The following is an 18,561-nucleotide window of genomic DNA, read 5'->3' as shown; positions in this document are numbered from 1 at the left end:
CTCTCAAAAAAAAAAAATATATATATATACACAATGGCAATAATCAACGGATTGTAAGATAGTTTAACGAGACATGGGCTCAGTCGAGGACATTAATAAGACTTGGTGGAATTTTTTAATACTTTTGACAAAAATGATTTCTTAGTAATATTTGATCAGGGTGTATTTTTTTTATTTTGCATACGTAGAGAATTTTCTCTTAGAATTTACCCTGAAAATCATGGTAATATGGACAATATGGTATTGGAAGAATTTTATAAGAATTTTTCTGATTAATATTTATCACAATAAAAAATATTAATATGCACATAGTGAATTTTACTATGTGCATAGTAAAATTCATCGAACATATTTTATATTTTTTTTATTATTTTATTTTATTATGTAATTGATATTAAATAAATCGAATAAGTTGCGCTTTAATTACTGCGCTGGTTCTTTGGCTAATTTATATCATTAATTTATTGCACAGAATTTATTTATGTATATTATTTTATTTTTAAATTGCTCACGCTCAGAAGCTCAGACTCCGCTGGACCACGAGCGTTTTCTCGTAACCAGATTGATTCTGAACGATAGAAACAACGAGTAACGATGATGGAAACATCGTTTACATTTCCTGCGTCGTTTGACAAACGACGCGGAAAATAAATATCGCAGTTATTGCTTTTGCAATGTCGATAGTCGATTGTTAGTTTAAGTGAGGAAAAAAAAATTACATTTCCTCTTTACACCAGTCACATATATGAATGTAATCGATTTTGTGAAATAAGTCGCGAACAGAGTTTTACGACGAAAATTTTCATACATATGTCGAACTTGAGCGCGGAAGATGCTGAAGAATACGAACGACAGATTCTTATGTCCCGACGTGCTCGAATACTGATCGCTTGGAATCGTCGAGATAGCAGATTCTTCGAGAGGACAACGCGAGAGAGTTATCATTTCGAGGGAAGATAAGGAGCTATCATTTTCACGGCTATAAACTCAGCGATAGGAGAGAAATCCATCCCGATTCATTGTCTCTTCTATCTTTAAGCTTTCATCTTAATCAGTGTTAAGTAGTATCTAGATACAAAACATGGTATCTGACTGAACATGCGCGGTATCTTGCTTTTTCAGATACATTTTTACATTTTTTTTTTTAATAGCCCAATTCTTTAAATTTCTAAAAGATCAAGACTGCAAGTTATCAACATATTGAGGCATTTTTCACGTGTTAAGACTAGCGAAAAAAGTCGTAAACCAAAAATATGAATAAAGATAAAAGAAATTATTCAGTACATTTTGTGCATATTAACCATAATTATGATAAAATATAATTTGAAAGTATCTGAGTATCCATATCCGTATAAATTTTCATTTGTGTATTTGTATCTTTTTTTACACGTATCGAGATGCATTTTAAATGTACACAATCTTCCCCATAATTGATGTTTATAAGGGGCGACCTAAATATTTTCATTCCAAGCTCTCTCCCTTCTCTCGTTTAATAATTTTGTTTGATTAATCTTATCGTTACTATTGTTGACACACGGCTCTCCCTTTATCGTTATTATTACATGTTTGACATTCGCGCGTAAATACTCGTGTACGAATAAAGTCGGGTATCGACGTGAACGAGAACGTTAGCCCTTTGACTCTCGCAGAGAGAGAGAGAGAGAGAGAGAGAGCTCGCTATCGGATTATTGACAATCGAACGCCTTCATAATGTCACGCGACAATTTTTTTGTCCCACCTCCGCGCGTTTTCCGTTCGTTCCTTCTTCCGGCCGGTCGAGCTTTTTCCTTTCGCGCGTTACAGCGGCTTTTTCCCTTCTTTTTTTCGTCTCTCCCTCTCTCTCTCTCTCTCTCACTTCTTTCTAGGTCGTGATTTTATTCCTCGCCATTTCATTTTTTATTTACGGCTCGTGACCTATGGCTCTTCTCGCCTCCTCTTTTCATCGAACCCGCACGAACTTTATCATCTCGAATACGTATGTATCTATTTGAGAAGTCTTAGAAACTAGCGAAGTACGTAGAGGGAAAACCACGGGAAAGCTCTTTCTTTCCGACCCCTACTTCTATAAATATAAATAATTGATCGATATTTCTTACGCGGCGAAACTTCTTCGTCGCGAACTTCGGCGAGCGAGGGAACAACAATAATGATGTACATTGTAATTCGCGCTTCTTCAAGAGCGTAATTTGAGAGAAACTTGAGAATGAATATTGAATATTGCAGCGAGAAAATATTTATTCAGTGGGGAAATTTGAATTCCCCCTTCGATTGTCGGAGGAATCCGCGTCGATATTAACCCTCAGTTACCACCCTATTTCACCACTCATGGGTTAGAGTAACCCAGAGTTTTTTTTTTGTTTATATTTCTGGATCTAATGAAGCTATTTTGAAGTATTTTTTTTTCAAACGATACGCCAGACAGTAAGAAAAAAGCGTATATCGGTACAAATGTCACCAGATTTCTACGACTCGAGATATTTGAGGAAAAATGAAAAGTGATCTTTTAAAATTTCGAAAAAATTATTTTTGATATGGGGTAACTGAGGATTAAAGCCAGCGCTTCGCGCCCTATAGGCTTGTGGAATTCTATGCCGTAACTGATCCAGGGCCGACGATGACGGCGATGACGAGGAGGTAATTATCCGGTAATTCGAGTAATGAGATGACTCATCGCAAAGACGCGACGTCTGGAAGCGACCCGTTCTCGTTTAACAAATAATCGCTGCTAATTATCGTTTAGCTTCTTTCAGGCAAAGCTCTCTTCATCGAGCGATAACAAGTGCATAAATATTAATGCAGTTTGCACGGCGTTATAATGAGAAATCGAAATTCCGCGAATGATGAATGTTGCGCGTAAACGTTCGGAATTTTAAGACGTTCTTCTTAGATTACTGGGATGAAAGAGGTCGCGTTAAGAATTGTCGTGTGAAGTCAAGAAATCTTGTAAGAGAAAAATAATTCATCTTAAACGAATATCAAAATTGACAGAAAGTTTGACGATAAATTATACTGCCATCTTTGTAAATGCTTGATTTTTGCAAGCGACGTGGAATTCCTCTTATATAATTCCACGACACAAATGAGTCAACTTTTTAAATGACGTATCTTCAAGCTCTGAAAAAGAGTCGTCACCTTTCAGTTTTTTTAATTTCTAATGTCAAACATACTATATACATACATGTTGTAAAAAGCACTTTATTTTCAATCGGTTGTAACTCTATCGGCGAAGAAGAACTATCGATCTCTCGACGTTTTTTTGTTAACTGGAAGGATTGATTCCAATTCCCGTGAGAGAGAGAACTTTTGTGTAAAAAAAAAAAATAGAAAAAAAAAGATCGACTCTGCGATAAATTCCCTCTACGTTACGAGGCGCGCATTGCACTTGTAACGTAATCGTAAAGTTTCTAAAGCTTTTTTGCCCCGAAGGGTTCGGCGCGTGGAAAGTAGGAGAGACACGGAAACTCTCGGTGTTCCGAATAAATACCACCCTCTTGAAACTTGCTCATAACGTAACGCGCGCGTCGCGAGAAGCAACTTCTCCGAGAAGAGACCTGCGAGGGAGGCGAAAGAGAGAGAGAGAGAGAGAACGGCGCGTGAAACGAACGAGAAAACGGGCGGGAAAGAAAAGGAAGGATAGTGCAGAGTCGGCGGAGAGTCGGTCGGTCGGGCAAAGCGCCCGTGGATGACGCTGGACGCGTAGCCCAGTAGCACAGAACGGCAGCGGCTCTCAAAATTCGGCGGCCGAGAATAAGAAACAAATTAATATTCTACACAGAGGCAACTTTCTCTTGGGATTTACCCCGAAAATCGTGATAATCGTGGGACAATATGGTAGTGGCAGAATTTTATTAGAGTTTCTCCGATTAAGATTTATACACCACTATACAAAATAATATATAATAATTAATATCCACAATAAGATATAAAACATGTTCAATGAATTTTACTAGGTACATATTAATATTTATTGTGGTAAATATTAATCAGAAACTGTAGGATCCTACAAAAGTCAAATTAAAAATAAGGGATAAAGTGGCAAAGTCAGCGCAGATTGTTTTAAAGATGAATTTTATTCCATATCAATTAATTACAAAGAGAATAATAAACAAATAAATATTGTACACAGAGGGAATTTTCTCTTAGAATTTACCCCGAAAATCGTGATAATCGTGGAACAATATGGTAGTGGCAGAATTTTATTAGAGTTTCTCCGATTAAGATTTATACACCACTATACAAAATAATATATAATAATTAATATCCACAATAAGATATAAAACATGTTCAATGAATTTTACTAGGTACATATTAATATTTATTGTGGTAAATATTAATCAGAAACTGTAGGCTCCTATAATAGTCAAATTAAAAATAAGGGATAAAGTGGCAAAGTCAGCGCAGATTGTTTTAAAGATGCGATGAATTTTATTCCATATCAATTAATTACAAAGAGAATAATAAACAAATAAATATTGTACACAGAGGGAATTTTCTCTTAGAATTTACCCCGAAAATCATGATAATCGTGGGACAATATGGTAGTGGCAGAATTTTATTAGAGTTTCTCCGATTAAGATTTATACACCACTATACAAAATAATATATAATAATTAATATCCACAATAAGATATAAAACATGTTCAATGAATTTTACTAAATACATATTAATATTTATTGTGGTAAATATTAATCAGAAACTATAGGCTTCTATAATAGTCAAATTAAAAATAAGGGATAAAGTGGCATTAAGAGTCAGCGCAGATTGTTTTAAAAATGCGATGAATTTTATTCCATATCAATTAATTACAAAGAGAATAATAAACAAATAAATATTGTACACAGAGGGAATTTTCTCTTAGAATTTACCCCGAAAATCATGATAATCGTGGGACAATATGGTAGTGGCAGAATTTTATTAGAGTTTCTCCGATTAAGATTTATACACCATGATAAAAAATCATATATAATAATTAATATCCACAATAAGAGATAAAATATGTTTAATGAATTTTACTATGTACATATTAATATTTTTTATTGTGTTTTATTTAAATATTGATCAGAAACTGTAGGCTCCTTTAACAGTCAAATTAAAAATAAGGGATAAAGTGGCATTAAGAGCCAGCACAGATTGTTTTAAAAACGCGATGAATTTTATTCCATATCAATTAATTACAAAGACGGATCCTTTTTTGATCCATCCTCAGTGCAAAAATAAGTCTAATTATAAAAGTCGAGAACAAAATAAATGCGAGATAAAATATTATGATTAATTAGGAAGACAATAAATGTTTAAATTTTGGATATTAAATTGACATAAAATTTATATAATAAATAAATAATAAATTATATAATAAATAAATAAAATCATACGCGAGAGAGACGACGAGTGGATTAATTGAGCATTCTTAGCAATACTTTTAAGCTATCGTTATTTTTTCCAATTCAAAAAAGGACCAATATTAGGTGTTGCAAACTTGCTTTTTAATTCTTTGCTTATTATATATTTTATCGAGAATTGTCGAGCTGCATTGCGCGAAAACAGTGAAAGAGCTTGCAATTGTAAATGCAAGCGGTGAAAAAAATCACAATATAGAAAAAAAGAGCAAAAATGTAACATGCAAGGTGTAATTAAAAAAATATATATATCGAGCATACCATTAAATTCTCTGGCCAAATAGATTTTTCCCTCAATGAAAATATCGGGACACCAATAATTTTCAAGTAAATGATAAATGATAAATATTTGAATGAATGAAAAAGAAGGACTTGTTGCAAACTAAACTTTGTAGAATTAAAATATTAACAAAACAGGCTCTTCAGTTAAATTCAGGAAGAGTTTACTTTAACAGAATTTTAATTTAAGATTAATTGTTAAGTGATACGAAGATACATGATGACATAAATTGGAAACATGCAAAAAATAATGACTTCTCTCGACATTTTCGCTGAGGAAAAATCGTCTCTAAATTGGTAGTTATATCCTGTAAATTAATAAATTAATACATATAATAATAAATTGAAAAGGTTTTGATACATAAATACACAAGCAAACATGAAAAGAAACTAATTAGGGCGAAATGCAGATATCAGGCGCAACAAATTTGTTTTGAAATTCTTCATTAATTATTTCGATTTTTTCTTTAGATTATCTTTAACAAATCAATTAAGATCGAAAGCTTCTTGAAGACTTTTCATATCTGATTTATACATTGAAGTGTCTTTTTCAATTTATTATTACAGCTGTTCTTTCGAACGTGATCTTTTCACCGCTCACGATCGCAAGCTCTTTGACTGCTTACGTTTTCTCTCACGCGACAACTCAGCTTAACAATTCTCGGTATTCGATTGTCTTCTTGCTGACGACTGTCGCATTTGAAACTTTAAAAGAGATATTTTAAACTTTAAAACTAAAAACTTTCAAAAGAGAGATAGTTTAAACTAAAACTTGCATTGTTTAAAAACTCTATTGCGAGGGATGTCGCGTGAATTCAATTTTTTTACGCAGAAATTATTGCGCGACGATTTTTTATGTGAAAATAACATGTTAAATAAGATAATCTTTGAAATGTAAATGATTTTTTCATGTTTCATGCAATAGCACACGGAGAGAATTTTCTCTTAGAATTTAACCCTGAAAATCATGGTAATCGTGAAACAATATGGAACTGGCAAAATTTTATAAGAATTTTCTCTAATTAAATATGTATTTAATCGAACATTTTAAGTATATCTTATTTTCAAAGAAAGTAAAAAAAATGCGAGATAAAATATTATGATTAATTAGGAAGACAATAAATGTTTAAATTTTGGATATTAAATTGACATAAAATTTATATAATAAATAAATAATAAATTAATAAATAAATAAATTCGCACCAGTGTAAAATTACAGTTGCGTGAATCATTTGTTTCAATTTTCGAAATATATCCTACAGAAATAATGATACCAAACTAAAAATGCGCCAAGTGAAAGTAAAAATATGTATATTATTTTAACCAAATAATTATTTTATTTTCCTATATATCTTATAAAAATAATGAGACATTAATATTTTTATTGCGGTCAATATTTAATCAGAGAAATTTTTATATATAAAATTCTTCCAATACCTTCCAATATTGTCCCACGATTATCACGATTTTCATGGTAAATTCTAAGAGAAATTCTCTCTGTTCGTCTTCCCCATATCATCGCTAACATTATGAACGTGTGCCCCAGTATTTAGAAATGCACTCTCATTGCTTCTACCATAACGAATAAAACAGCGTTATCCGAATTAATCCCTGTACATCGCGGCGTATTCAAGTACGACACCTCGGGCGCTTTGCGCCATTAAAGGAAGAATCGCACTCGCATTTGTATTAATTAAAGAAACAGCCTTGCGCCTTAATCCTTTCAGCGGCATTAAAGGAGTATATAATACATATATAAAGCTCTTGGTCGAATTAATTTTTTATCGTAGCGTATAATAAAAATTGCTTAAACATGCATGCAACTTTTTGAACGAACGGAAAAATTGACTGCAAATTTGCTCAAGTTTTTAATAACGTTTTATTACAATATTTTTATGCGTTTTTCTAAAATTAATCCTTTAATTCCGAAAACCGAAACTAAAAAAAAAAAAATAGAGCGAAACGTGACAAATATCTCGCGCAAAAAGCTTTTGCAAAGCGGATCATTTTGGATTTGCTTCAAATGCTGCAGAATTTATTTCTAAAGGTGAATAGTAAAAATATGTAGTATCTACATTTCTTGCTCTTCGATAATAATGTGCCTTTTTATCAGGGCGTCGTTTAACAAGCAACAGTTTTTATATATTGTCAATGGAAACTCCACGTCAAATAAACAGGTTCTTCGCCGTCATGATTCACCCCGTTTACAATAAATCGCGATCATCATTAATCTAGGCGAAACGGTCAGTCAGTTTCCGACACAAATCGCCTCCCCTTGTCTTCTACTTAACGCGGCTAATTCGCCACCAAGGCCTCGTTCTTCTCGTAAAATTTCCCTAGGGGGCCACTCTTTAGGCTGCCATCACGAGCAACGCTTCCGTACTCTTTCTCTCTCTCTCTTTCCCTTATCAATCCGACAATGATAACTCGACAGAATCTATTACCATCTCTGAGTTTCGAAAATTAGCATTTTACGATATCAAATAAATCTTCGTTTGGAAACTCAATTCTTCCCTACATCATTATACGCGCCATAATCGGCTTTTTTTCCATAATCCACGCGTAATCTCGCCCGAATTTTATCGGACGTTCGAAACCTCCCCCCTTCCCTCTTTTTTTAAAGCTCGTTGCGCGGCGACCCGAATGAGAATCGCTGGCCGCGAAGAGCTTGCGCTTTGCCGTTTCGGGGGCGCGGACCGCCGTTGTGTGTCGCGGCGCTAGCGCCGCGACGGAGAGGATGAGAGTTGCGCGCGCAACCGTGTTCGCCGGCGAACGGGTGTTGTTACGACCGCATAGAGGGGCACGAGGGGGCGAGACAAGAAGGGGACCGAGGGGGTGCCGAGCCGCGGGGCTGACGAGCCCCGTTGGGTGGCGGCGCGCTCTAGGTCCTAGGTAACTTGTTAATTGGAATGGATATCTCCAACTTCCTGCTAGGCCTCGTGGAGGCTGGTTTTTTCCGATCGCGATGGAGACCTAAAGCTTTGCTCTCTTTCTTCCCGCGAGCTTTTCTCACCGTTCCGATGAAATGGGAAATCATTTATCGAACGTGGGGAAAAACACATCTTTCCCTTTAACCTTCAGCAGGGATCAAACTTATAATTGTATTGATCCCTTTTGGTTTCGAAAATTTCATACATATGTATATATTTGTTTATGTCGGTGTGCTTGACACGTGATGGCTGGAAGGGGAAAAAAGCTGCCGTCTAATATACATAAAAGAAATTATCGAGCAAACGAGATTCCAGCGGGTTCTTTCAAGCTTTCTCAAACGTGGGCTTAATTTTATGCACGGGATTTAAGGAGGAAAAGAGGAATTTTCCCTAGACGCGCGCATAGATTCTTGCGGGGCGAGAGACAAAGAGAGAGAGCGAGAGAGAGAGAGAAATAAGATGGGTCATGACGCGCGGGATGAACACTGTTGGTAACAGAGAAGTGGGGGTGCGCAGGAGCGCGAAGAGTGGGGTAGGTGTCGCGACGGTGGGGAACATCGGGTCGATGATGCCGGCGGTCCTCGACGACACGAAACGCCAGTCAGTCTCTGGTCCACCCGAAGCCGCGCCGCTAATCCTCTATCTTTCACCGAACATCGCTCGCCGCAGCCATGGGTGACAAGGTTTGTGCTTAGAAAGCTCTGTCAAGGAAAAGAGAGAGAATGTGCGTTTATATGTGTGTGTGCGTGCGTGTATGTGTTGTGCGCGCGCGCGCAAGAGAGAGAGAGAGAGGGGGAGAGATGGAGAAAAAAATCGTCGCGAATTAATAGGAAGGTTTTCGAAGACAGGTGAAAGCTCGTTCGAAGCTGCGCCAGGGGAGCTTTTGCCCGAGCTTGCGATACGGCCAAAATGGAATGTATGGGGAGAGAAGGTATAGGAAAGAGGGTGTCTCTCTCTCTCTCTCTCTCTCTCTCTCTCTCTCTCTCTCTTCTCTCTCTCTCTCTCTCTTTTCTCTCTCTCTCTGTCAGTTAGGCGCAGCTGATTCGAGTGACAGATCAGGTTGGGACAGATTCGCGAATAGTGATAACGCGCTCGTCTCTCCCTCTCGTAGCGGAGCTTTCGTTTCGTAACCGTATATCTGTGCCAGAAGTTGGTTTTGGAAGATCGAACAAATGGGTGGTGGGACAGTTAAATGAACGACTGCTGTAGGCTCGAGCGAGATGGAAAGAATCGAAAAAGAGATTAGTGGGCTGTCGAACAGGCGCTTCGATCCAGGGAAGGATAAGGGTGGGAGTGAAAGAGACGGAGAGAGAGAGAGAGAGAGAAGAAGAAGATAAGGAAGGGTGCTTTGGAAAGCTCTGCCGTCTCTTTCTCTCTCTCTCACTCTCTCGTTCTCATTCTCCTCGCTCGTGTCGCCCTCTTTCTTTCCCCTCTTCCCCCTCAGGTTTCCGTCGCACTTCCCGGTGATCAGTTCTGTCAGTGCCGTTATCAGGAAAGCGAGAAACCTCCTCGATCTTTGCTTTTCGCCTTATCTTCTATCTTCGCGCAACACGGCTCCTCCCTCCGTGTATCTCCATTCTTCCGTTCATTGACACCGTGTGACACCGTGAAAACATGGTAAAGTTTCCAACGCCTATGTTTTCTATGCTTGTACCACTACTGTGCAGACTTTTTCCCCCCGGTTCCATTTTTAGAACCCTAGTGCCTTCCATCGTGCTTCGCTTTTCTTGACAGACGTGACGCGACACTTGGCCCCTTATCTAAATGTCAACGTGCGATCAACGTCGATGTCGTCTCTCCTGTCATGTGCTCCTGTCTAAGCGAACGACGTGTGTGCTTTCGCCGAAGAATCTGTAGGATTAATTGTGAGGAACATTTATCTCAAAGGACGACGTTCGCCGGAAGTGCCCATTCTTGTGGACGTGGAGCATTTGTTGGACATTCCCGACCTCGGCAGCTTCTCGGCGCCGAATATGAATTCGAGGATCGAAGGATTCATCAACGGGATAGAATCGTCCGCGAATTCGCAAGCTCGAGGAAGATCTTGCTCCGAACCGTTGCAGCCGATGCAAATGTAGCGCTTAGTGATTTTCTCGGCGCGCTTCTGCGCAGATTGCTTGGTGAATACGCAAGCTCGGTCGCAAGGTTGTCTCTCTGCGTGGAAAGTCCCAATTTTCCTATCCTGTCTCGTCGGTGAGTCCCACGTATTCGGTTGGTCCCGCCGATAATTGGGGTGGCAACGTGATTTCGGGATGCGCTCGCTCGTTTTATTTATTCTTCTCGCTCGGTTTTTCGAATCGATCAATTACGCGCGTTATTGTCGTCGTCGTTGTCGTGGAAGTAGCGAAAGGATGGATCGACGACGACCGTTTTATTTTTAGAACCGCGCTAAAGTTCAATCGTTGGCGTATGTTGCGTGTAAGCTTCTTGGGAAAAGGTAGAACTGCACACTCGACCCCGACATGGTTGATTATTAGATGAAAATTAGTCCATCTCGTCAACGTTTTGCAGGCTCCAGTGTCTCATTTGATGAATATTTTGCAATAATTTCGAGAGATGCGATCCTCGTCGAATTTAAATTAAAAAACTATACACAATTCAGTTTTTTCATGTTATTCAAACACTACTTGGATGTGTGCAGGAATATAGGATGTATGTGTTTCAGCGCTACATCGTTATGATGTAACAACGTTATCGTTACTAATGAACTTGTGATCGATTTCCAGCATATCGTATAATTCGGAAAAGTGGACTCGTAAAATTTAAGCTTTTCGGCCATTAAATTTCGCGATATAAATCATACTCGAGCTCTGATTTAATTGCTTCCGCTATCTGGGTTCTGGACTCTCCTCGTACTTGACTCGTCATCTTGAATTCTGCGAATGGTCGAAACGAGTACCTAACCTCAAGGATTATTCAAGTGACACGCCCTCAATCAGAAACTCCACCACTTCCGTCGTATTTTTCCCTCGTCTTGCTCTTTGTTAGCAATATTTCGTTCTGCTGGTTTTCTGTTAATTAGTTTATTTATTTGTTTTTGCATATTTATGTTCGGATTGATCGTGGAACGAATGGGATACGTTTAGTGTTAATGTTCCTTGAAAACAAAAAAATGAGAAACATTTTAAAAATCTCATTTAACTTTCAAACATTCTTTAAGAAACATTTGCGTGTCGATGATATCGAAAGAGCTGCCGTTGAGTGCTACTAATAACTTTGCTTAATCACACGTGATAATCTAAGGACTTGGGGACTCTTAAGAGGACATGAATGTCAGAGTGCCAAATGAATGTAAACTCTCTTCTTCTTCTTCTTCTTCTTTCTTTAAATATCTTGGAGATATAACGAAGCTACGCGCGAGGTTGCGACTCCTTAATTGAAAAGGTCGATTCTTTTAAAAGGTCCTTGCCAACGTTTTCCATTCATTGAAATTTCTTCGACCAACTTTCGCCACTCGATTATTCATCATCTTTGTCCTTATTGTCGTACTTCGTGGTCATGTTTAACGTCAAACATTATCGGCATCGATCGTTCAGGTTTCTCGAATTCTCGACCAACTAAAATTTCGCCAACGAATTTGCGTCTCATTAAATTTACGCGATCGAACGATTTAACCTTTGACCCTCTCTACACATTTTTTTAGACCCTCCGTGAGGACCTAAAATTTACGCTTCAAGTGTCTTATGACAGAAAAATCGTTAATTTTATTTTATGAAAAAAACCATTATTTTCTTCTTATATTTCTGTTCAACGTTTTTTCCACATCGAGAAAGCAAGTTCCTAGCAGCTCGTTACGATGAATCTATGTCAAATATCGTACTAATTTGATGCACATACGTGATCTTTATTGACATAACCACATGACGCTAACCTGAATTAAGTCCGCTGCATCTCTCATGTTTGATTTGTACGAATCCGTTTTAAATAATACCTTCCCATATCTTAACCTTGTGATAATGAAAGAATCTCTTATCGCTCTTCCGCAATATCAGACTCATCTACATTTTAAAATTTTCGACGTTATCTATTACGCGAGCGTTCCTGTAACAAGTACGATATATAAATTATATTTTTTCCAAGTTTATCATTAGGCCTATCGTCAGTAATTTAAATGATGTAATACACTTTGCAACATGAAACTACACGATATTACGATACGCGTTTTTTCATAGTATTATAGTGGCTTATAAAACGATATCTCTCGATCATTAATTCTCCGTGAAAGAAGACGTTATAAAAAGCTTATAATTTGATTGAACGAAAGATATAGAGAGAAGTATCGATCATTTGGTCCAATCTAAAGAGTTAATATTTGAGTTGAATGAAAAAGAATTTGCAATCTTTGTTTTTTCTTCTCTGCATTTGTGATCATTTCACCAGTTTCCTTTTTATTTCGCAGCGCGTTATTTCGATCAATCTCGGCATATGAATAAATTTATGCCCTATTTATACCTAAGAATAATTCTGTTTGTGGTTTATTTCAGTGAGTAGTAAAAAGCATACTGAAGTTGGTTTTGAATCGAACCAACCAAAAAAAAGGCCGGATCGAAAACCAACTTTAGGATGATTTTCGATCGTCTACAAGTAAGGATTAGATGTAGATAGGGCATTATAAAGCAAAGCACGACTGCATTTATGTATGTAAAGCCCTCCCTTCCTTTCTCCCTTGCAGCCATTCGCCTGCAGTTCACCTGACATTTCCACCGGCGCGGCGCGATCACGTGCCGGCCGAACTTTTCCTCCGCACTCGACGCGCCACCCCAATTTACCGGTGCCCACCCATCGTCGAAAAGAGAATCGATCGCGCGACGAGGCGATTGTGACGGAGAGGAGCTCGTTTTTCGCGACTACTCGGCCTTGGTCCTCTTCGCCTCGTCGATCGCATAAAACTCGTCCAATCGATCCTCGAATCGTCGACACCAGCTGGTTCCTAACGAACCCGTATCTCGTGGACACGTGGACAAATTTGTCTTTTCGGCGAGTACTTCTCTCTCAACCGTTTCATAATTTGCCGCAATTTGCCTCGATTCAGGAATACCGGCGACGGATCGGCGCTATTTCCGAGTAAGCTCCTCGGAATAGCACGCCAGCTTTCAGCTGGAACGAAACTCGACCGTCAGCTGGATCGATATCCATGGTATATTTAAGGGCTGTCAGTTCAGAGCGCAAGTCCCATCTCTAAATAAAACGCTCGATACTAAATTGGACGGTCTCTTTGATATTTTCCCTCGCTTTCTCTCTCTCTCTCTCTCTCTATCTCTATCTCGTTATATTTATTTTCAGATTAATTACAGTGCTATTTCGGCGGTGAAACATGTCTGCGTGTGTCTGCTCGAATTGTTCCTTTTTAACGAAAACAAATTCGATAGCAAGACAAATTGTATAAGAGAAATTTTCGCTCCGACATGTGGAAATAAAGTATTATAAAACAAGCGGAAAATTGAGTCGGAAGCTTGATATCTCTCGGGGACGTTTCCTCTCTCTTTTTTTTTTTTCAGTTTATCCCGCTAATTCTGAGTCCTTAGTAAGCGGGTATTTTTATCTAATCAATATTTACTGTCCTTGACGCACGAGTTTGTTACTTTTATTCGATTCAGCTTCCAATTCTGTCCATCCTGTTCGCCTTTACATCCTTTTAACGATTCAGACGTCATGTCATGTGCCATTGGCACGCTGTATTCTAATTTAATTAAATGATTTTTTCGGCTAAATACTCTGCGTTTGTTCGCGTAATGAAATGAGCTTTCGTCAAAGAGTATTATGTTTATCGCATTCGCGTTATAAATCACGTTTTATGACGTGGATCAACGCGACGATTCATTTGCGATTCTTTGTTGCAAGTCACACATGTTAATTAATAATTTGGTTTAGAAATTGTTAAATAACTTTTATTCTCCAAATTAATTGCCGATGGATTTCTGCTATTGGTTGATGACCACTCGACTTGACGTTCATTAATAAAACACGATTACCTATATTCTTCTATATGAAATTCTGCGAATCTGTTAATGCCTCTAAAGACTGTTATTATCGATTAGTCTCTGGAAATAAAATTTTTGAGGAAAAGAATGTGGCGAAAAATGTGTGCATATGTGTGTTGATATATTAATAACGATTATCTTAACTTTGATTTTTTAATGTCGAGAAAGAATTCAAGCCGAAGATAGATTAAACTGATCATCCTTTATTCCTTCAAATCCCGCTGTAAATATGATTGTGATCCATCGGATTTAATTGCTTTCTCGAGGACTTTCGTTTAAGATATTTGTACTTCTCAAGCGACTGTAGCCTTTATATTGGGTCAGAAAAAGTAATCAGGAAAATGTGTAGGGACACTTGCAAAGTTGGAAATGCAAGATTCATTCTTTTACTTAAATTAAAAATAACTATGCGAAATTTTATCGGATTTGTGACGTAATGTGCATAACAACACCGATATTAAATCAGCAAACCCGTTTTACAATGGAAACAACAGATTTATTTGTATAAATATATATACACACACACATATATGCATTGTGTTCCTCTAATACTTGATGGTACTAAAAGTGGAACTTGTCAAGCTTATATCGAACTATGAACTTTAACAAGAGCTGGAATGTGGAACACGCGTTCATGCCATGATCGAATCTCTATCGATCTCTCATAAGTATATAAAATAATACTCCACTAGAGAATTATAGATCGGTTTCCCAAGTTTTTCATCGTTTCCAAACTTTTTTTTATATTGCTAGCTCCATGTTGGATAAACATGTTTATAATAATATGGATATGCTTAGATATGTTTTCAATTTGAATAATTATTAAAATAGCTTATTGAATTGATCTCTTTCTCTCTCTCTGTATATACAAAAAATTGTTTCTTCTTATTATTATTTATATTTAGAAGGTAACTTGATCAAATAATTCCTCTTGTAAAGGGAAGTACTTTTGTCGAAAGTATTTCTATTGTCTTCGACGTAAAGCCAAATGGTTTTTAACTTCCTCCATAAAGATATGATATTTTGGAAGAGGTCGATTTTTTTCTGTCATTTTAAACCACGGAATGTCACTTATATGCAGGCGACGAGCAGATACAGCTTTAATCTCGGATGCGTCCTCTTTCTCGATGCTTACTTCGCGTCCACGGAATTATGCGCGATTCTCTCGTCCCCTCTATTTTACCACGAACCTGACTCGATCTCGAAACCAAAATGAACTGGCACGAACCGGTCGCGTACCGGTGTCGTATGGAAAAAGAAAAATAGCGATTGCGCGCATGTTTACGCACACATCAGCACGCCTTCTCCGCTACATGTCGACCTTTTCCTCTGTCCAACGAATGAGTGATTATGTGAATGCAAGTGTATATATATATATATGCGAGAGATGCAAATTTATATTTTTAATTCATTTTTAATAAATTTATATATTAAAAACTTATAGTGTGCAATTTTACTACAAAACTTAATTTAGATTCGATTTTTGTTTCCATTATCAAAGAATTTTAAATAACGACTGCTTTGTTTTGCTACGTGCTTCCTACTTTTATATAACAGGAATTATTAGTAATAATCTTTAAATATATTTAAAAACATATTTTTTCTAAATATATATTTATTTTCGGAATAGGTTTAACTTTGTTGTGCATAGCTTTGGTTTTTCCGACTTTTATTCGATTTGATTCTTTGTTTCGATTCGAGAAATCGGTTTGCACATCTGTAACAGAAATTCTCGCATGCGATGAATGATTTAAGTAAACCGATTGAAAGTTTGCGCATGCATTGCATTTGTATGTCATTTTTTTCGTGCACGTTCTATACCTTCGACATAGATCCACGAGTAGATTCTTCGATTTAGATTGTAGGTTGAATAATTGAATATAGATGTGGGAAAACTCTCTCTAACGATCTTCCATTATATGTGATTGTCCTTGTTTTTGCAAGAAAAAAAATCTGCACACGGAAAAAAAAATTTGAATTAATAAAATTTGCGGTCGAGTACGTGCAAATAAATATCAATGTAATAAGAACTCAATATTTTGTTAAAAACAAAATATTTAGTTCTTATTACATTGATATTTATTTGCACGTATTCGACCGCAGATTTTATTAAGTGCAACGATTTTTTTTTCAGTGCGCGTGCTGCATATTCTCTCCAGTTGAGAATAAAAAAAGAAGAAAAATAAATTAATTGGAAGGAAGAACATTTCCAATCGTAAAATAATTGATGTAAGATATTTTCTTCTTTCAATACGAAAAAGGCTCTTCTTTTCTCTTAATCTCCACCGAGTGTGTGGATTACGATAACAAATTCTCTCGACGCGGACGTTTAAAGTGCCGCAAGAGTGTCAAGGCAAAGAAGAAAAACCGATTCGCATGCTTGCTGATCCCTTGTTAAAACCGCCGCTGTGTCAATAAGCGCGCTAACTCGATCGCGTGTGCCGGTCATTACCGGGAAAATTGTATTGCGCAAACTTCCATGACGGGCCGATACACGCGAGCCGTGTAAATTGCAAAATTTCTCTGTGAAGAAGATATTCCAAAATGCTATTTGCATAACGTATGTACGTATCGTTGCACCCTACATCCGCGTAAATGCATTAGAGAAGATGCACCGAGAAAATGTACACATCTCGTTTCAACGAGTTTATATATGTATTATTAATTATGCGCTCGTACGTTATGCTAATTCTCTTCTCTCCGCAAATTTGTGCGATGATTTTCAAGATAATTGAAGTAATTGAGTTCACATTCTGGAAATAACACAATAAGAATGATTCTTTGTTTTTATTTCCTTTTTTTACAAGACATTTATGTAACAGAAATCACTAGCAGGAATGTTGTTTTAAATATATATTAAATATTATTGCTAATAATTTCTGTTACATAAATGCCTTTAAAAAAAGACATTATTTTCTAATATTACTGTACAAAAAGAATTTTCTCTTTTATAAGAGTTTATCTGATTAATATTTGTCACAATAAAAAATTAATATTTATTGCAAAAAGATATAAAATATATTCGATTACTTTTATTATGTACATCTTTTTATTATGTACATAAAAATTTACATATTAATATTTTTAAGAGAAAATTCTCTCCCTGTAATAGATCCATTTAAGCGATCTCTGTATTTTTTTCTGCTTACGAAGAGTAAAACATCTTCGGCTGAAGTCTAATACTAAAGAAAACATTGCAAAAGTTTTCGCCAAGTTTCGATATTAATAAAAATGAATAAAAAGCCTTTTCGCGCGTAAAGTAAGACAAAAACGCCACGTGGCTTCGACAACACGTTACGTGTACGGAACTTGGTCTTCCCTTTGTTTGGCACGTAATATTTATTGACGAATCGAGCGTGTGTTGTATTATTCGGTCGTTCCGCCTCTGGCGGTGAAAAAGCGCCAGATGATGATGCACGCGCGCGCGCGAAAAAGGATGCAGAAGAGGGAGAGCCTCAACCGGCTATGACATAAATACGTTCAATGTCTGAAAGACTTTCAGGGACGGCCGGACGAGAATAGACGAAAATCCAATTTTAATCACGGAACCCCGACCATCGCGCGTTCGCTCGCCGCGAAATCGAGTATCGATAGATGCGTGTCTTCGTCAAGTTTGTTTGCACTTTCACGGGACGTGATCTTTTCTGTCAAAAATTCTCACTTTCGACCGTAAATATGTAGGCATATTAGGGAAAAAAGGGTGCGCCCTTAGCTCGTCGAGCTGTCTTTCGTGTCGCCGAATCAGCTGACTTCGCGTGTCTGTAATCTCGAAATCTGACGAACGGATTTATTTGAATGTTTGCTATCTTCGATTCGGGGGATGCGCGAATTTCTTGAAAATATTTTTTTTAATATGTCCTTTAATATATATCCGGGCTTTCTGCGCATAATCAGTATCGAATAATCTATTAGTAATTTTTGCCCGACTCGCCAGATGGTAGAATAATGAAATCGCGGTAATCGAAAAAATAAAA

The 18,561-nt window shown here is 37.1% G+C and overlaps 1 protein-coding gene across 8 annotated transcripts in view; it reads left to right on the top strand.

Moving 5' to 3' along the window:
- The window catches only part of Atpalpha (sodium/potassium-transporting ATPase subunit alpha), a 76,356-nt gene that overhangs the window by 27,653 nt on the left and 30,142 nt on the right, over positions 1–18,561 (top strand). For 3 of the 8 annotated variants that reach the window (XM_085484355.1, XM_085484353.1, XM_085484352.1), the window contains exon 1: positions 9,185–9,289. The exons of 4 other annotated variants lie outside the window; for them this stretch is intronic. In XM_085484355.1, the coding sequence (XP_085340481.1) occupies positions 9,278–9,289 (12 nt within the window). In that variant the 5' untranslated portion in view covers positions 9,185–9,277. Of the gene's footprint in view, positions 1–9,184; positions 9,290–10,073; positions 10,224–18,561 lie in introns of those variants that run through there. One more of the 8 variants, XM_085484356.1, reaches the window with a different exon arrangement.

This window comes from Nylanderia fulva, unplaced genomic scaffold, assembly GCF_048542155.1.
Source record: "Nylanderia fulva isolate GAGA-0341 unplaced genomic scaffold, ASM4854215v1 Scaffold3, whole genome shotgun sequence".
Classification (NCBI taxonomy): Eukaryota; Metazoa; Arthropoda; class Insecta; order Hymenoptera; family Formicidae; genus Nylanderia; species Nylanderia fulva.
This window is presented reverse-complemented; position numbering and strand designations above follow the sequence as displayed.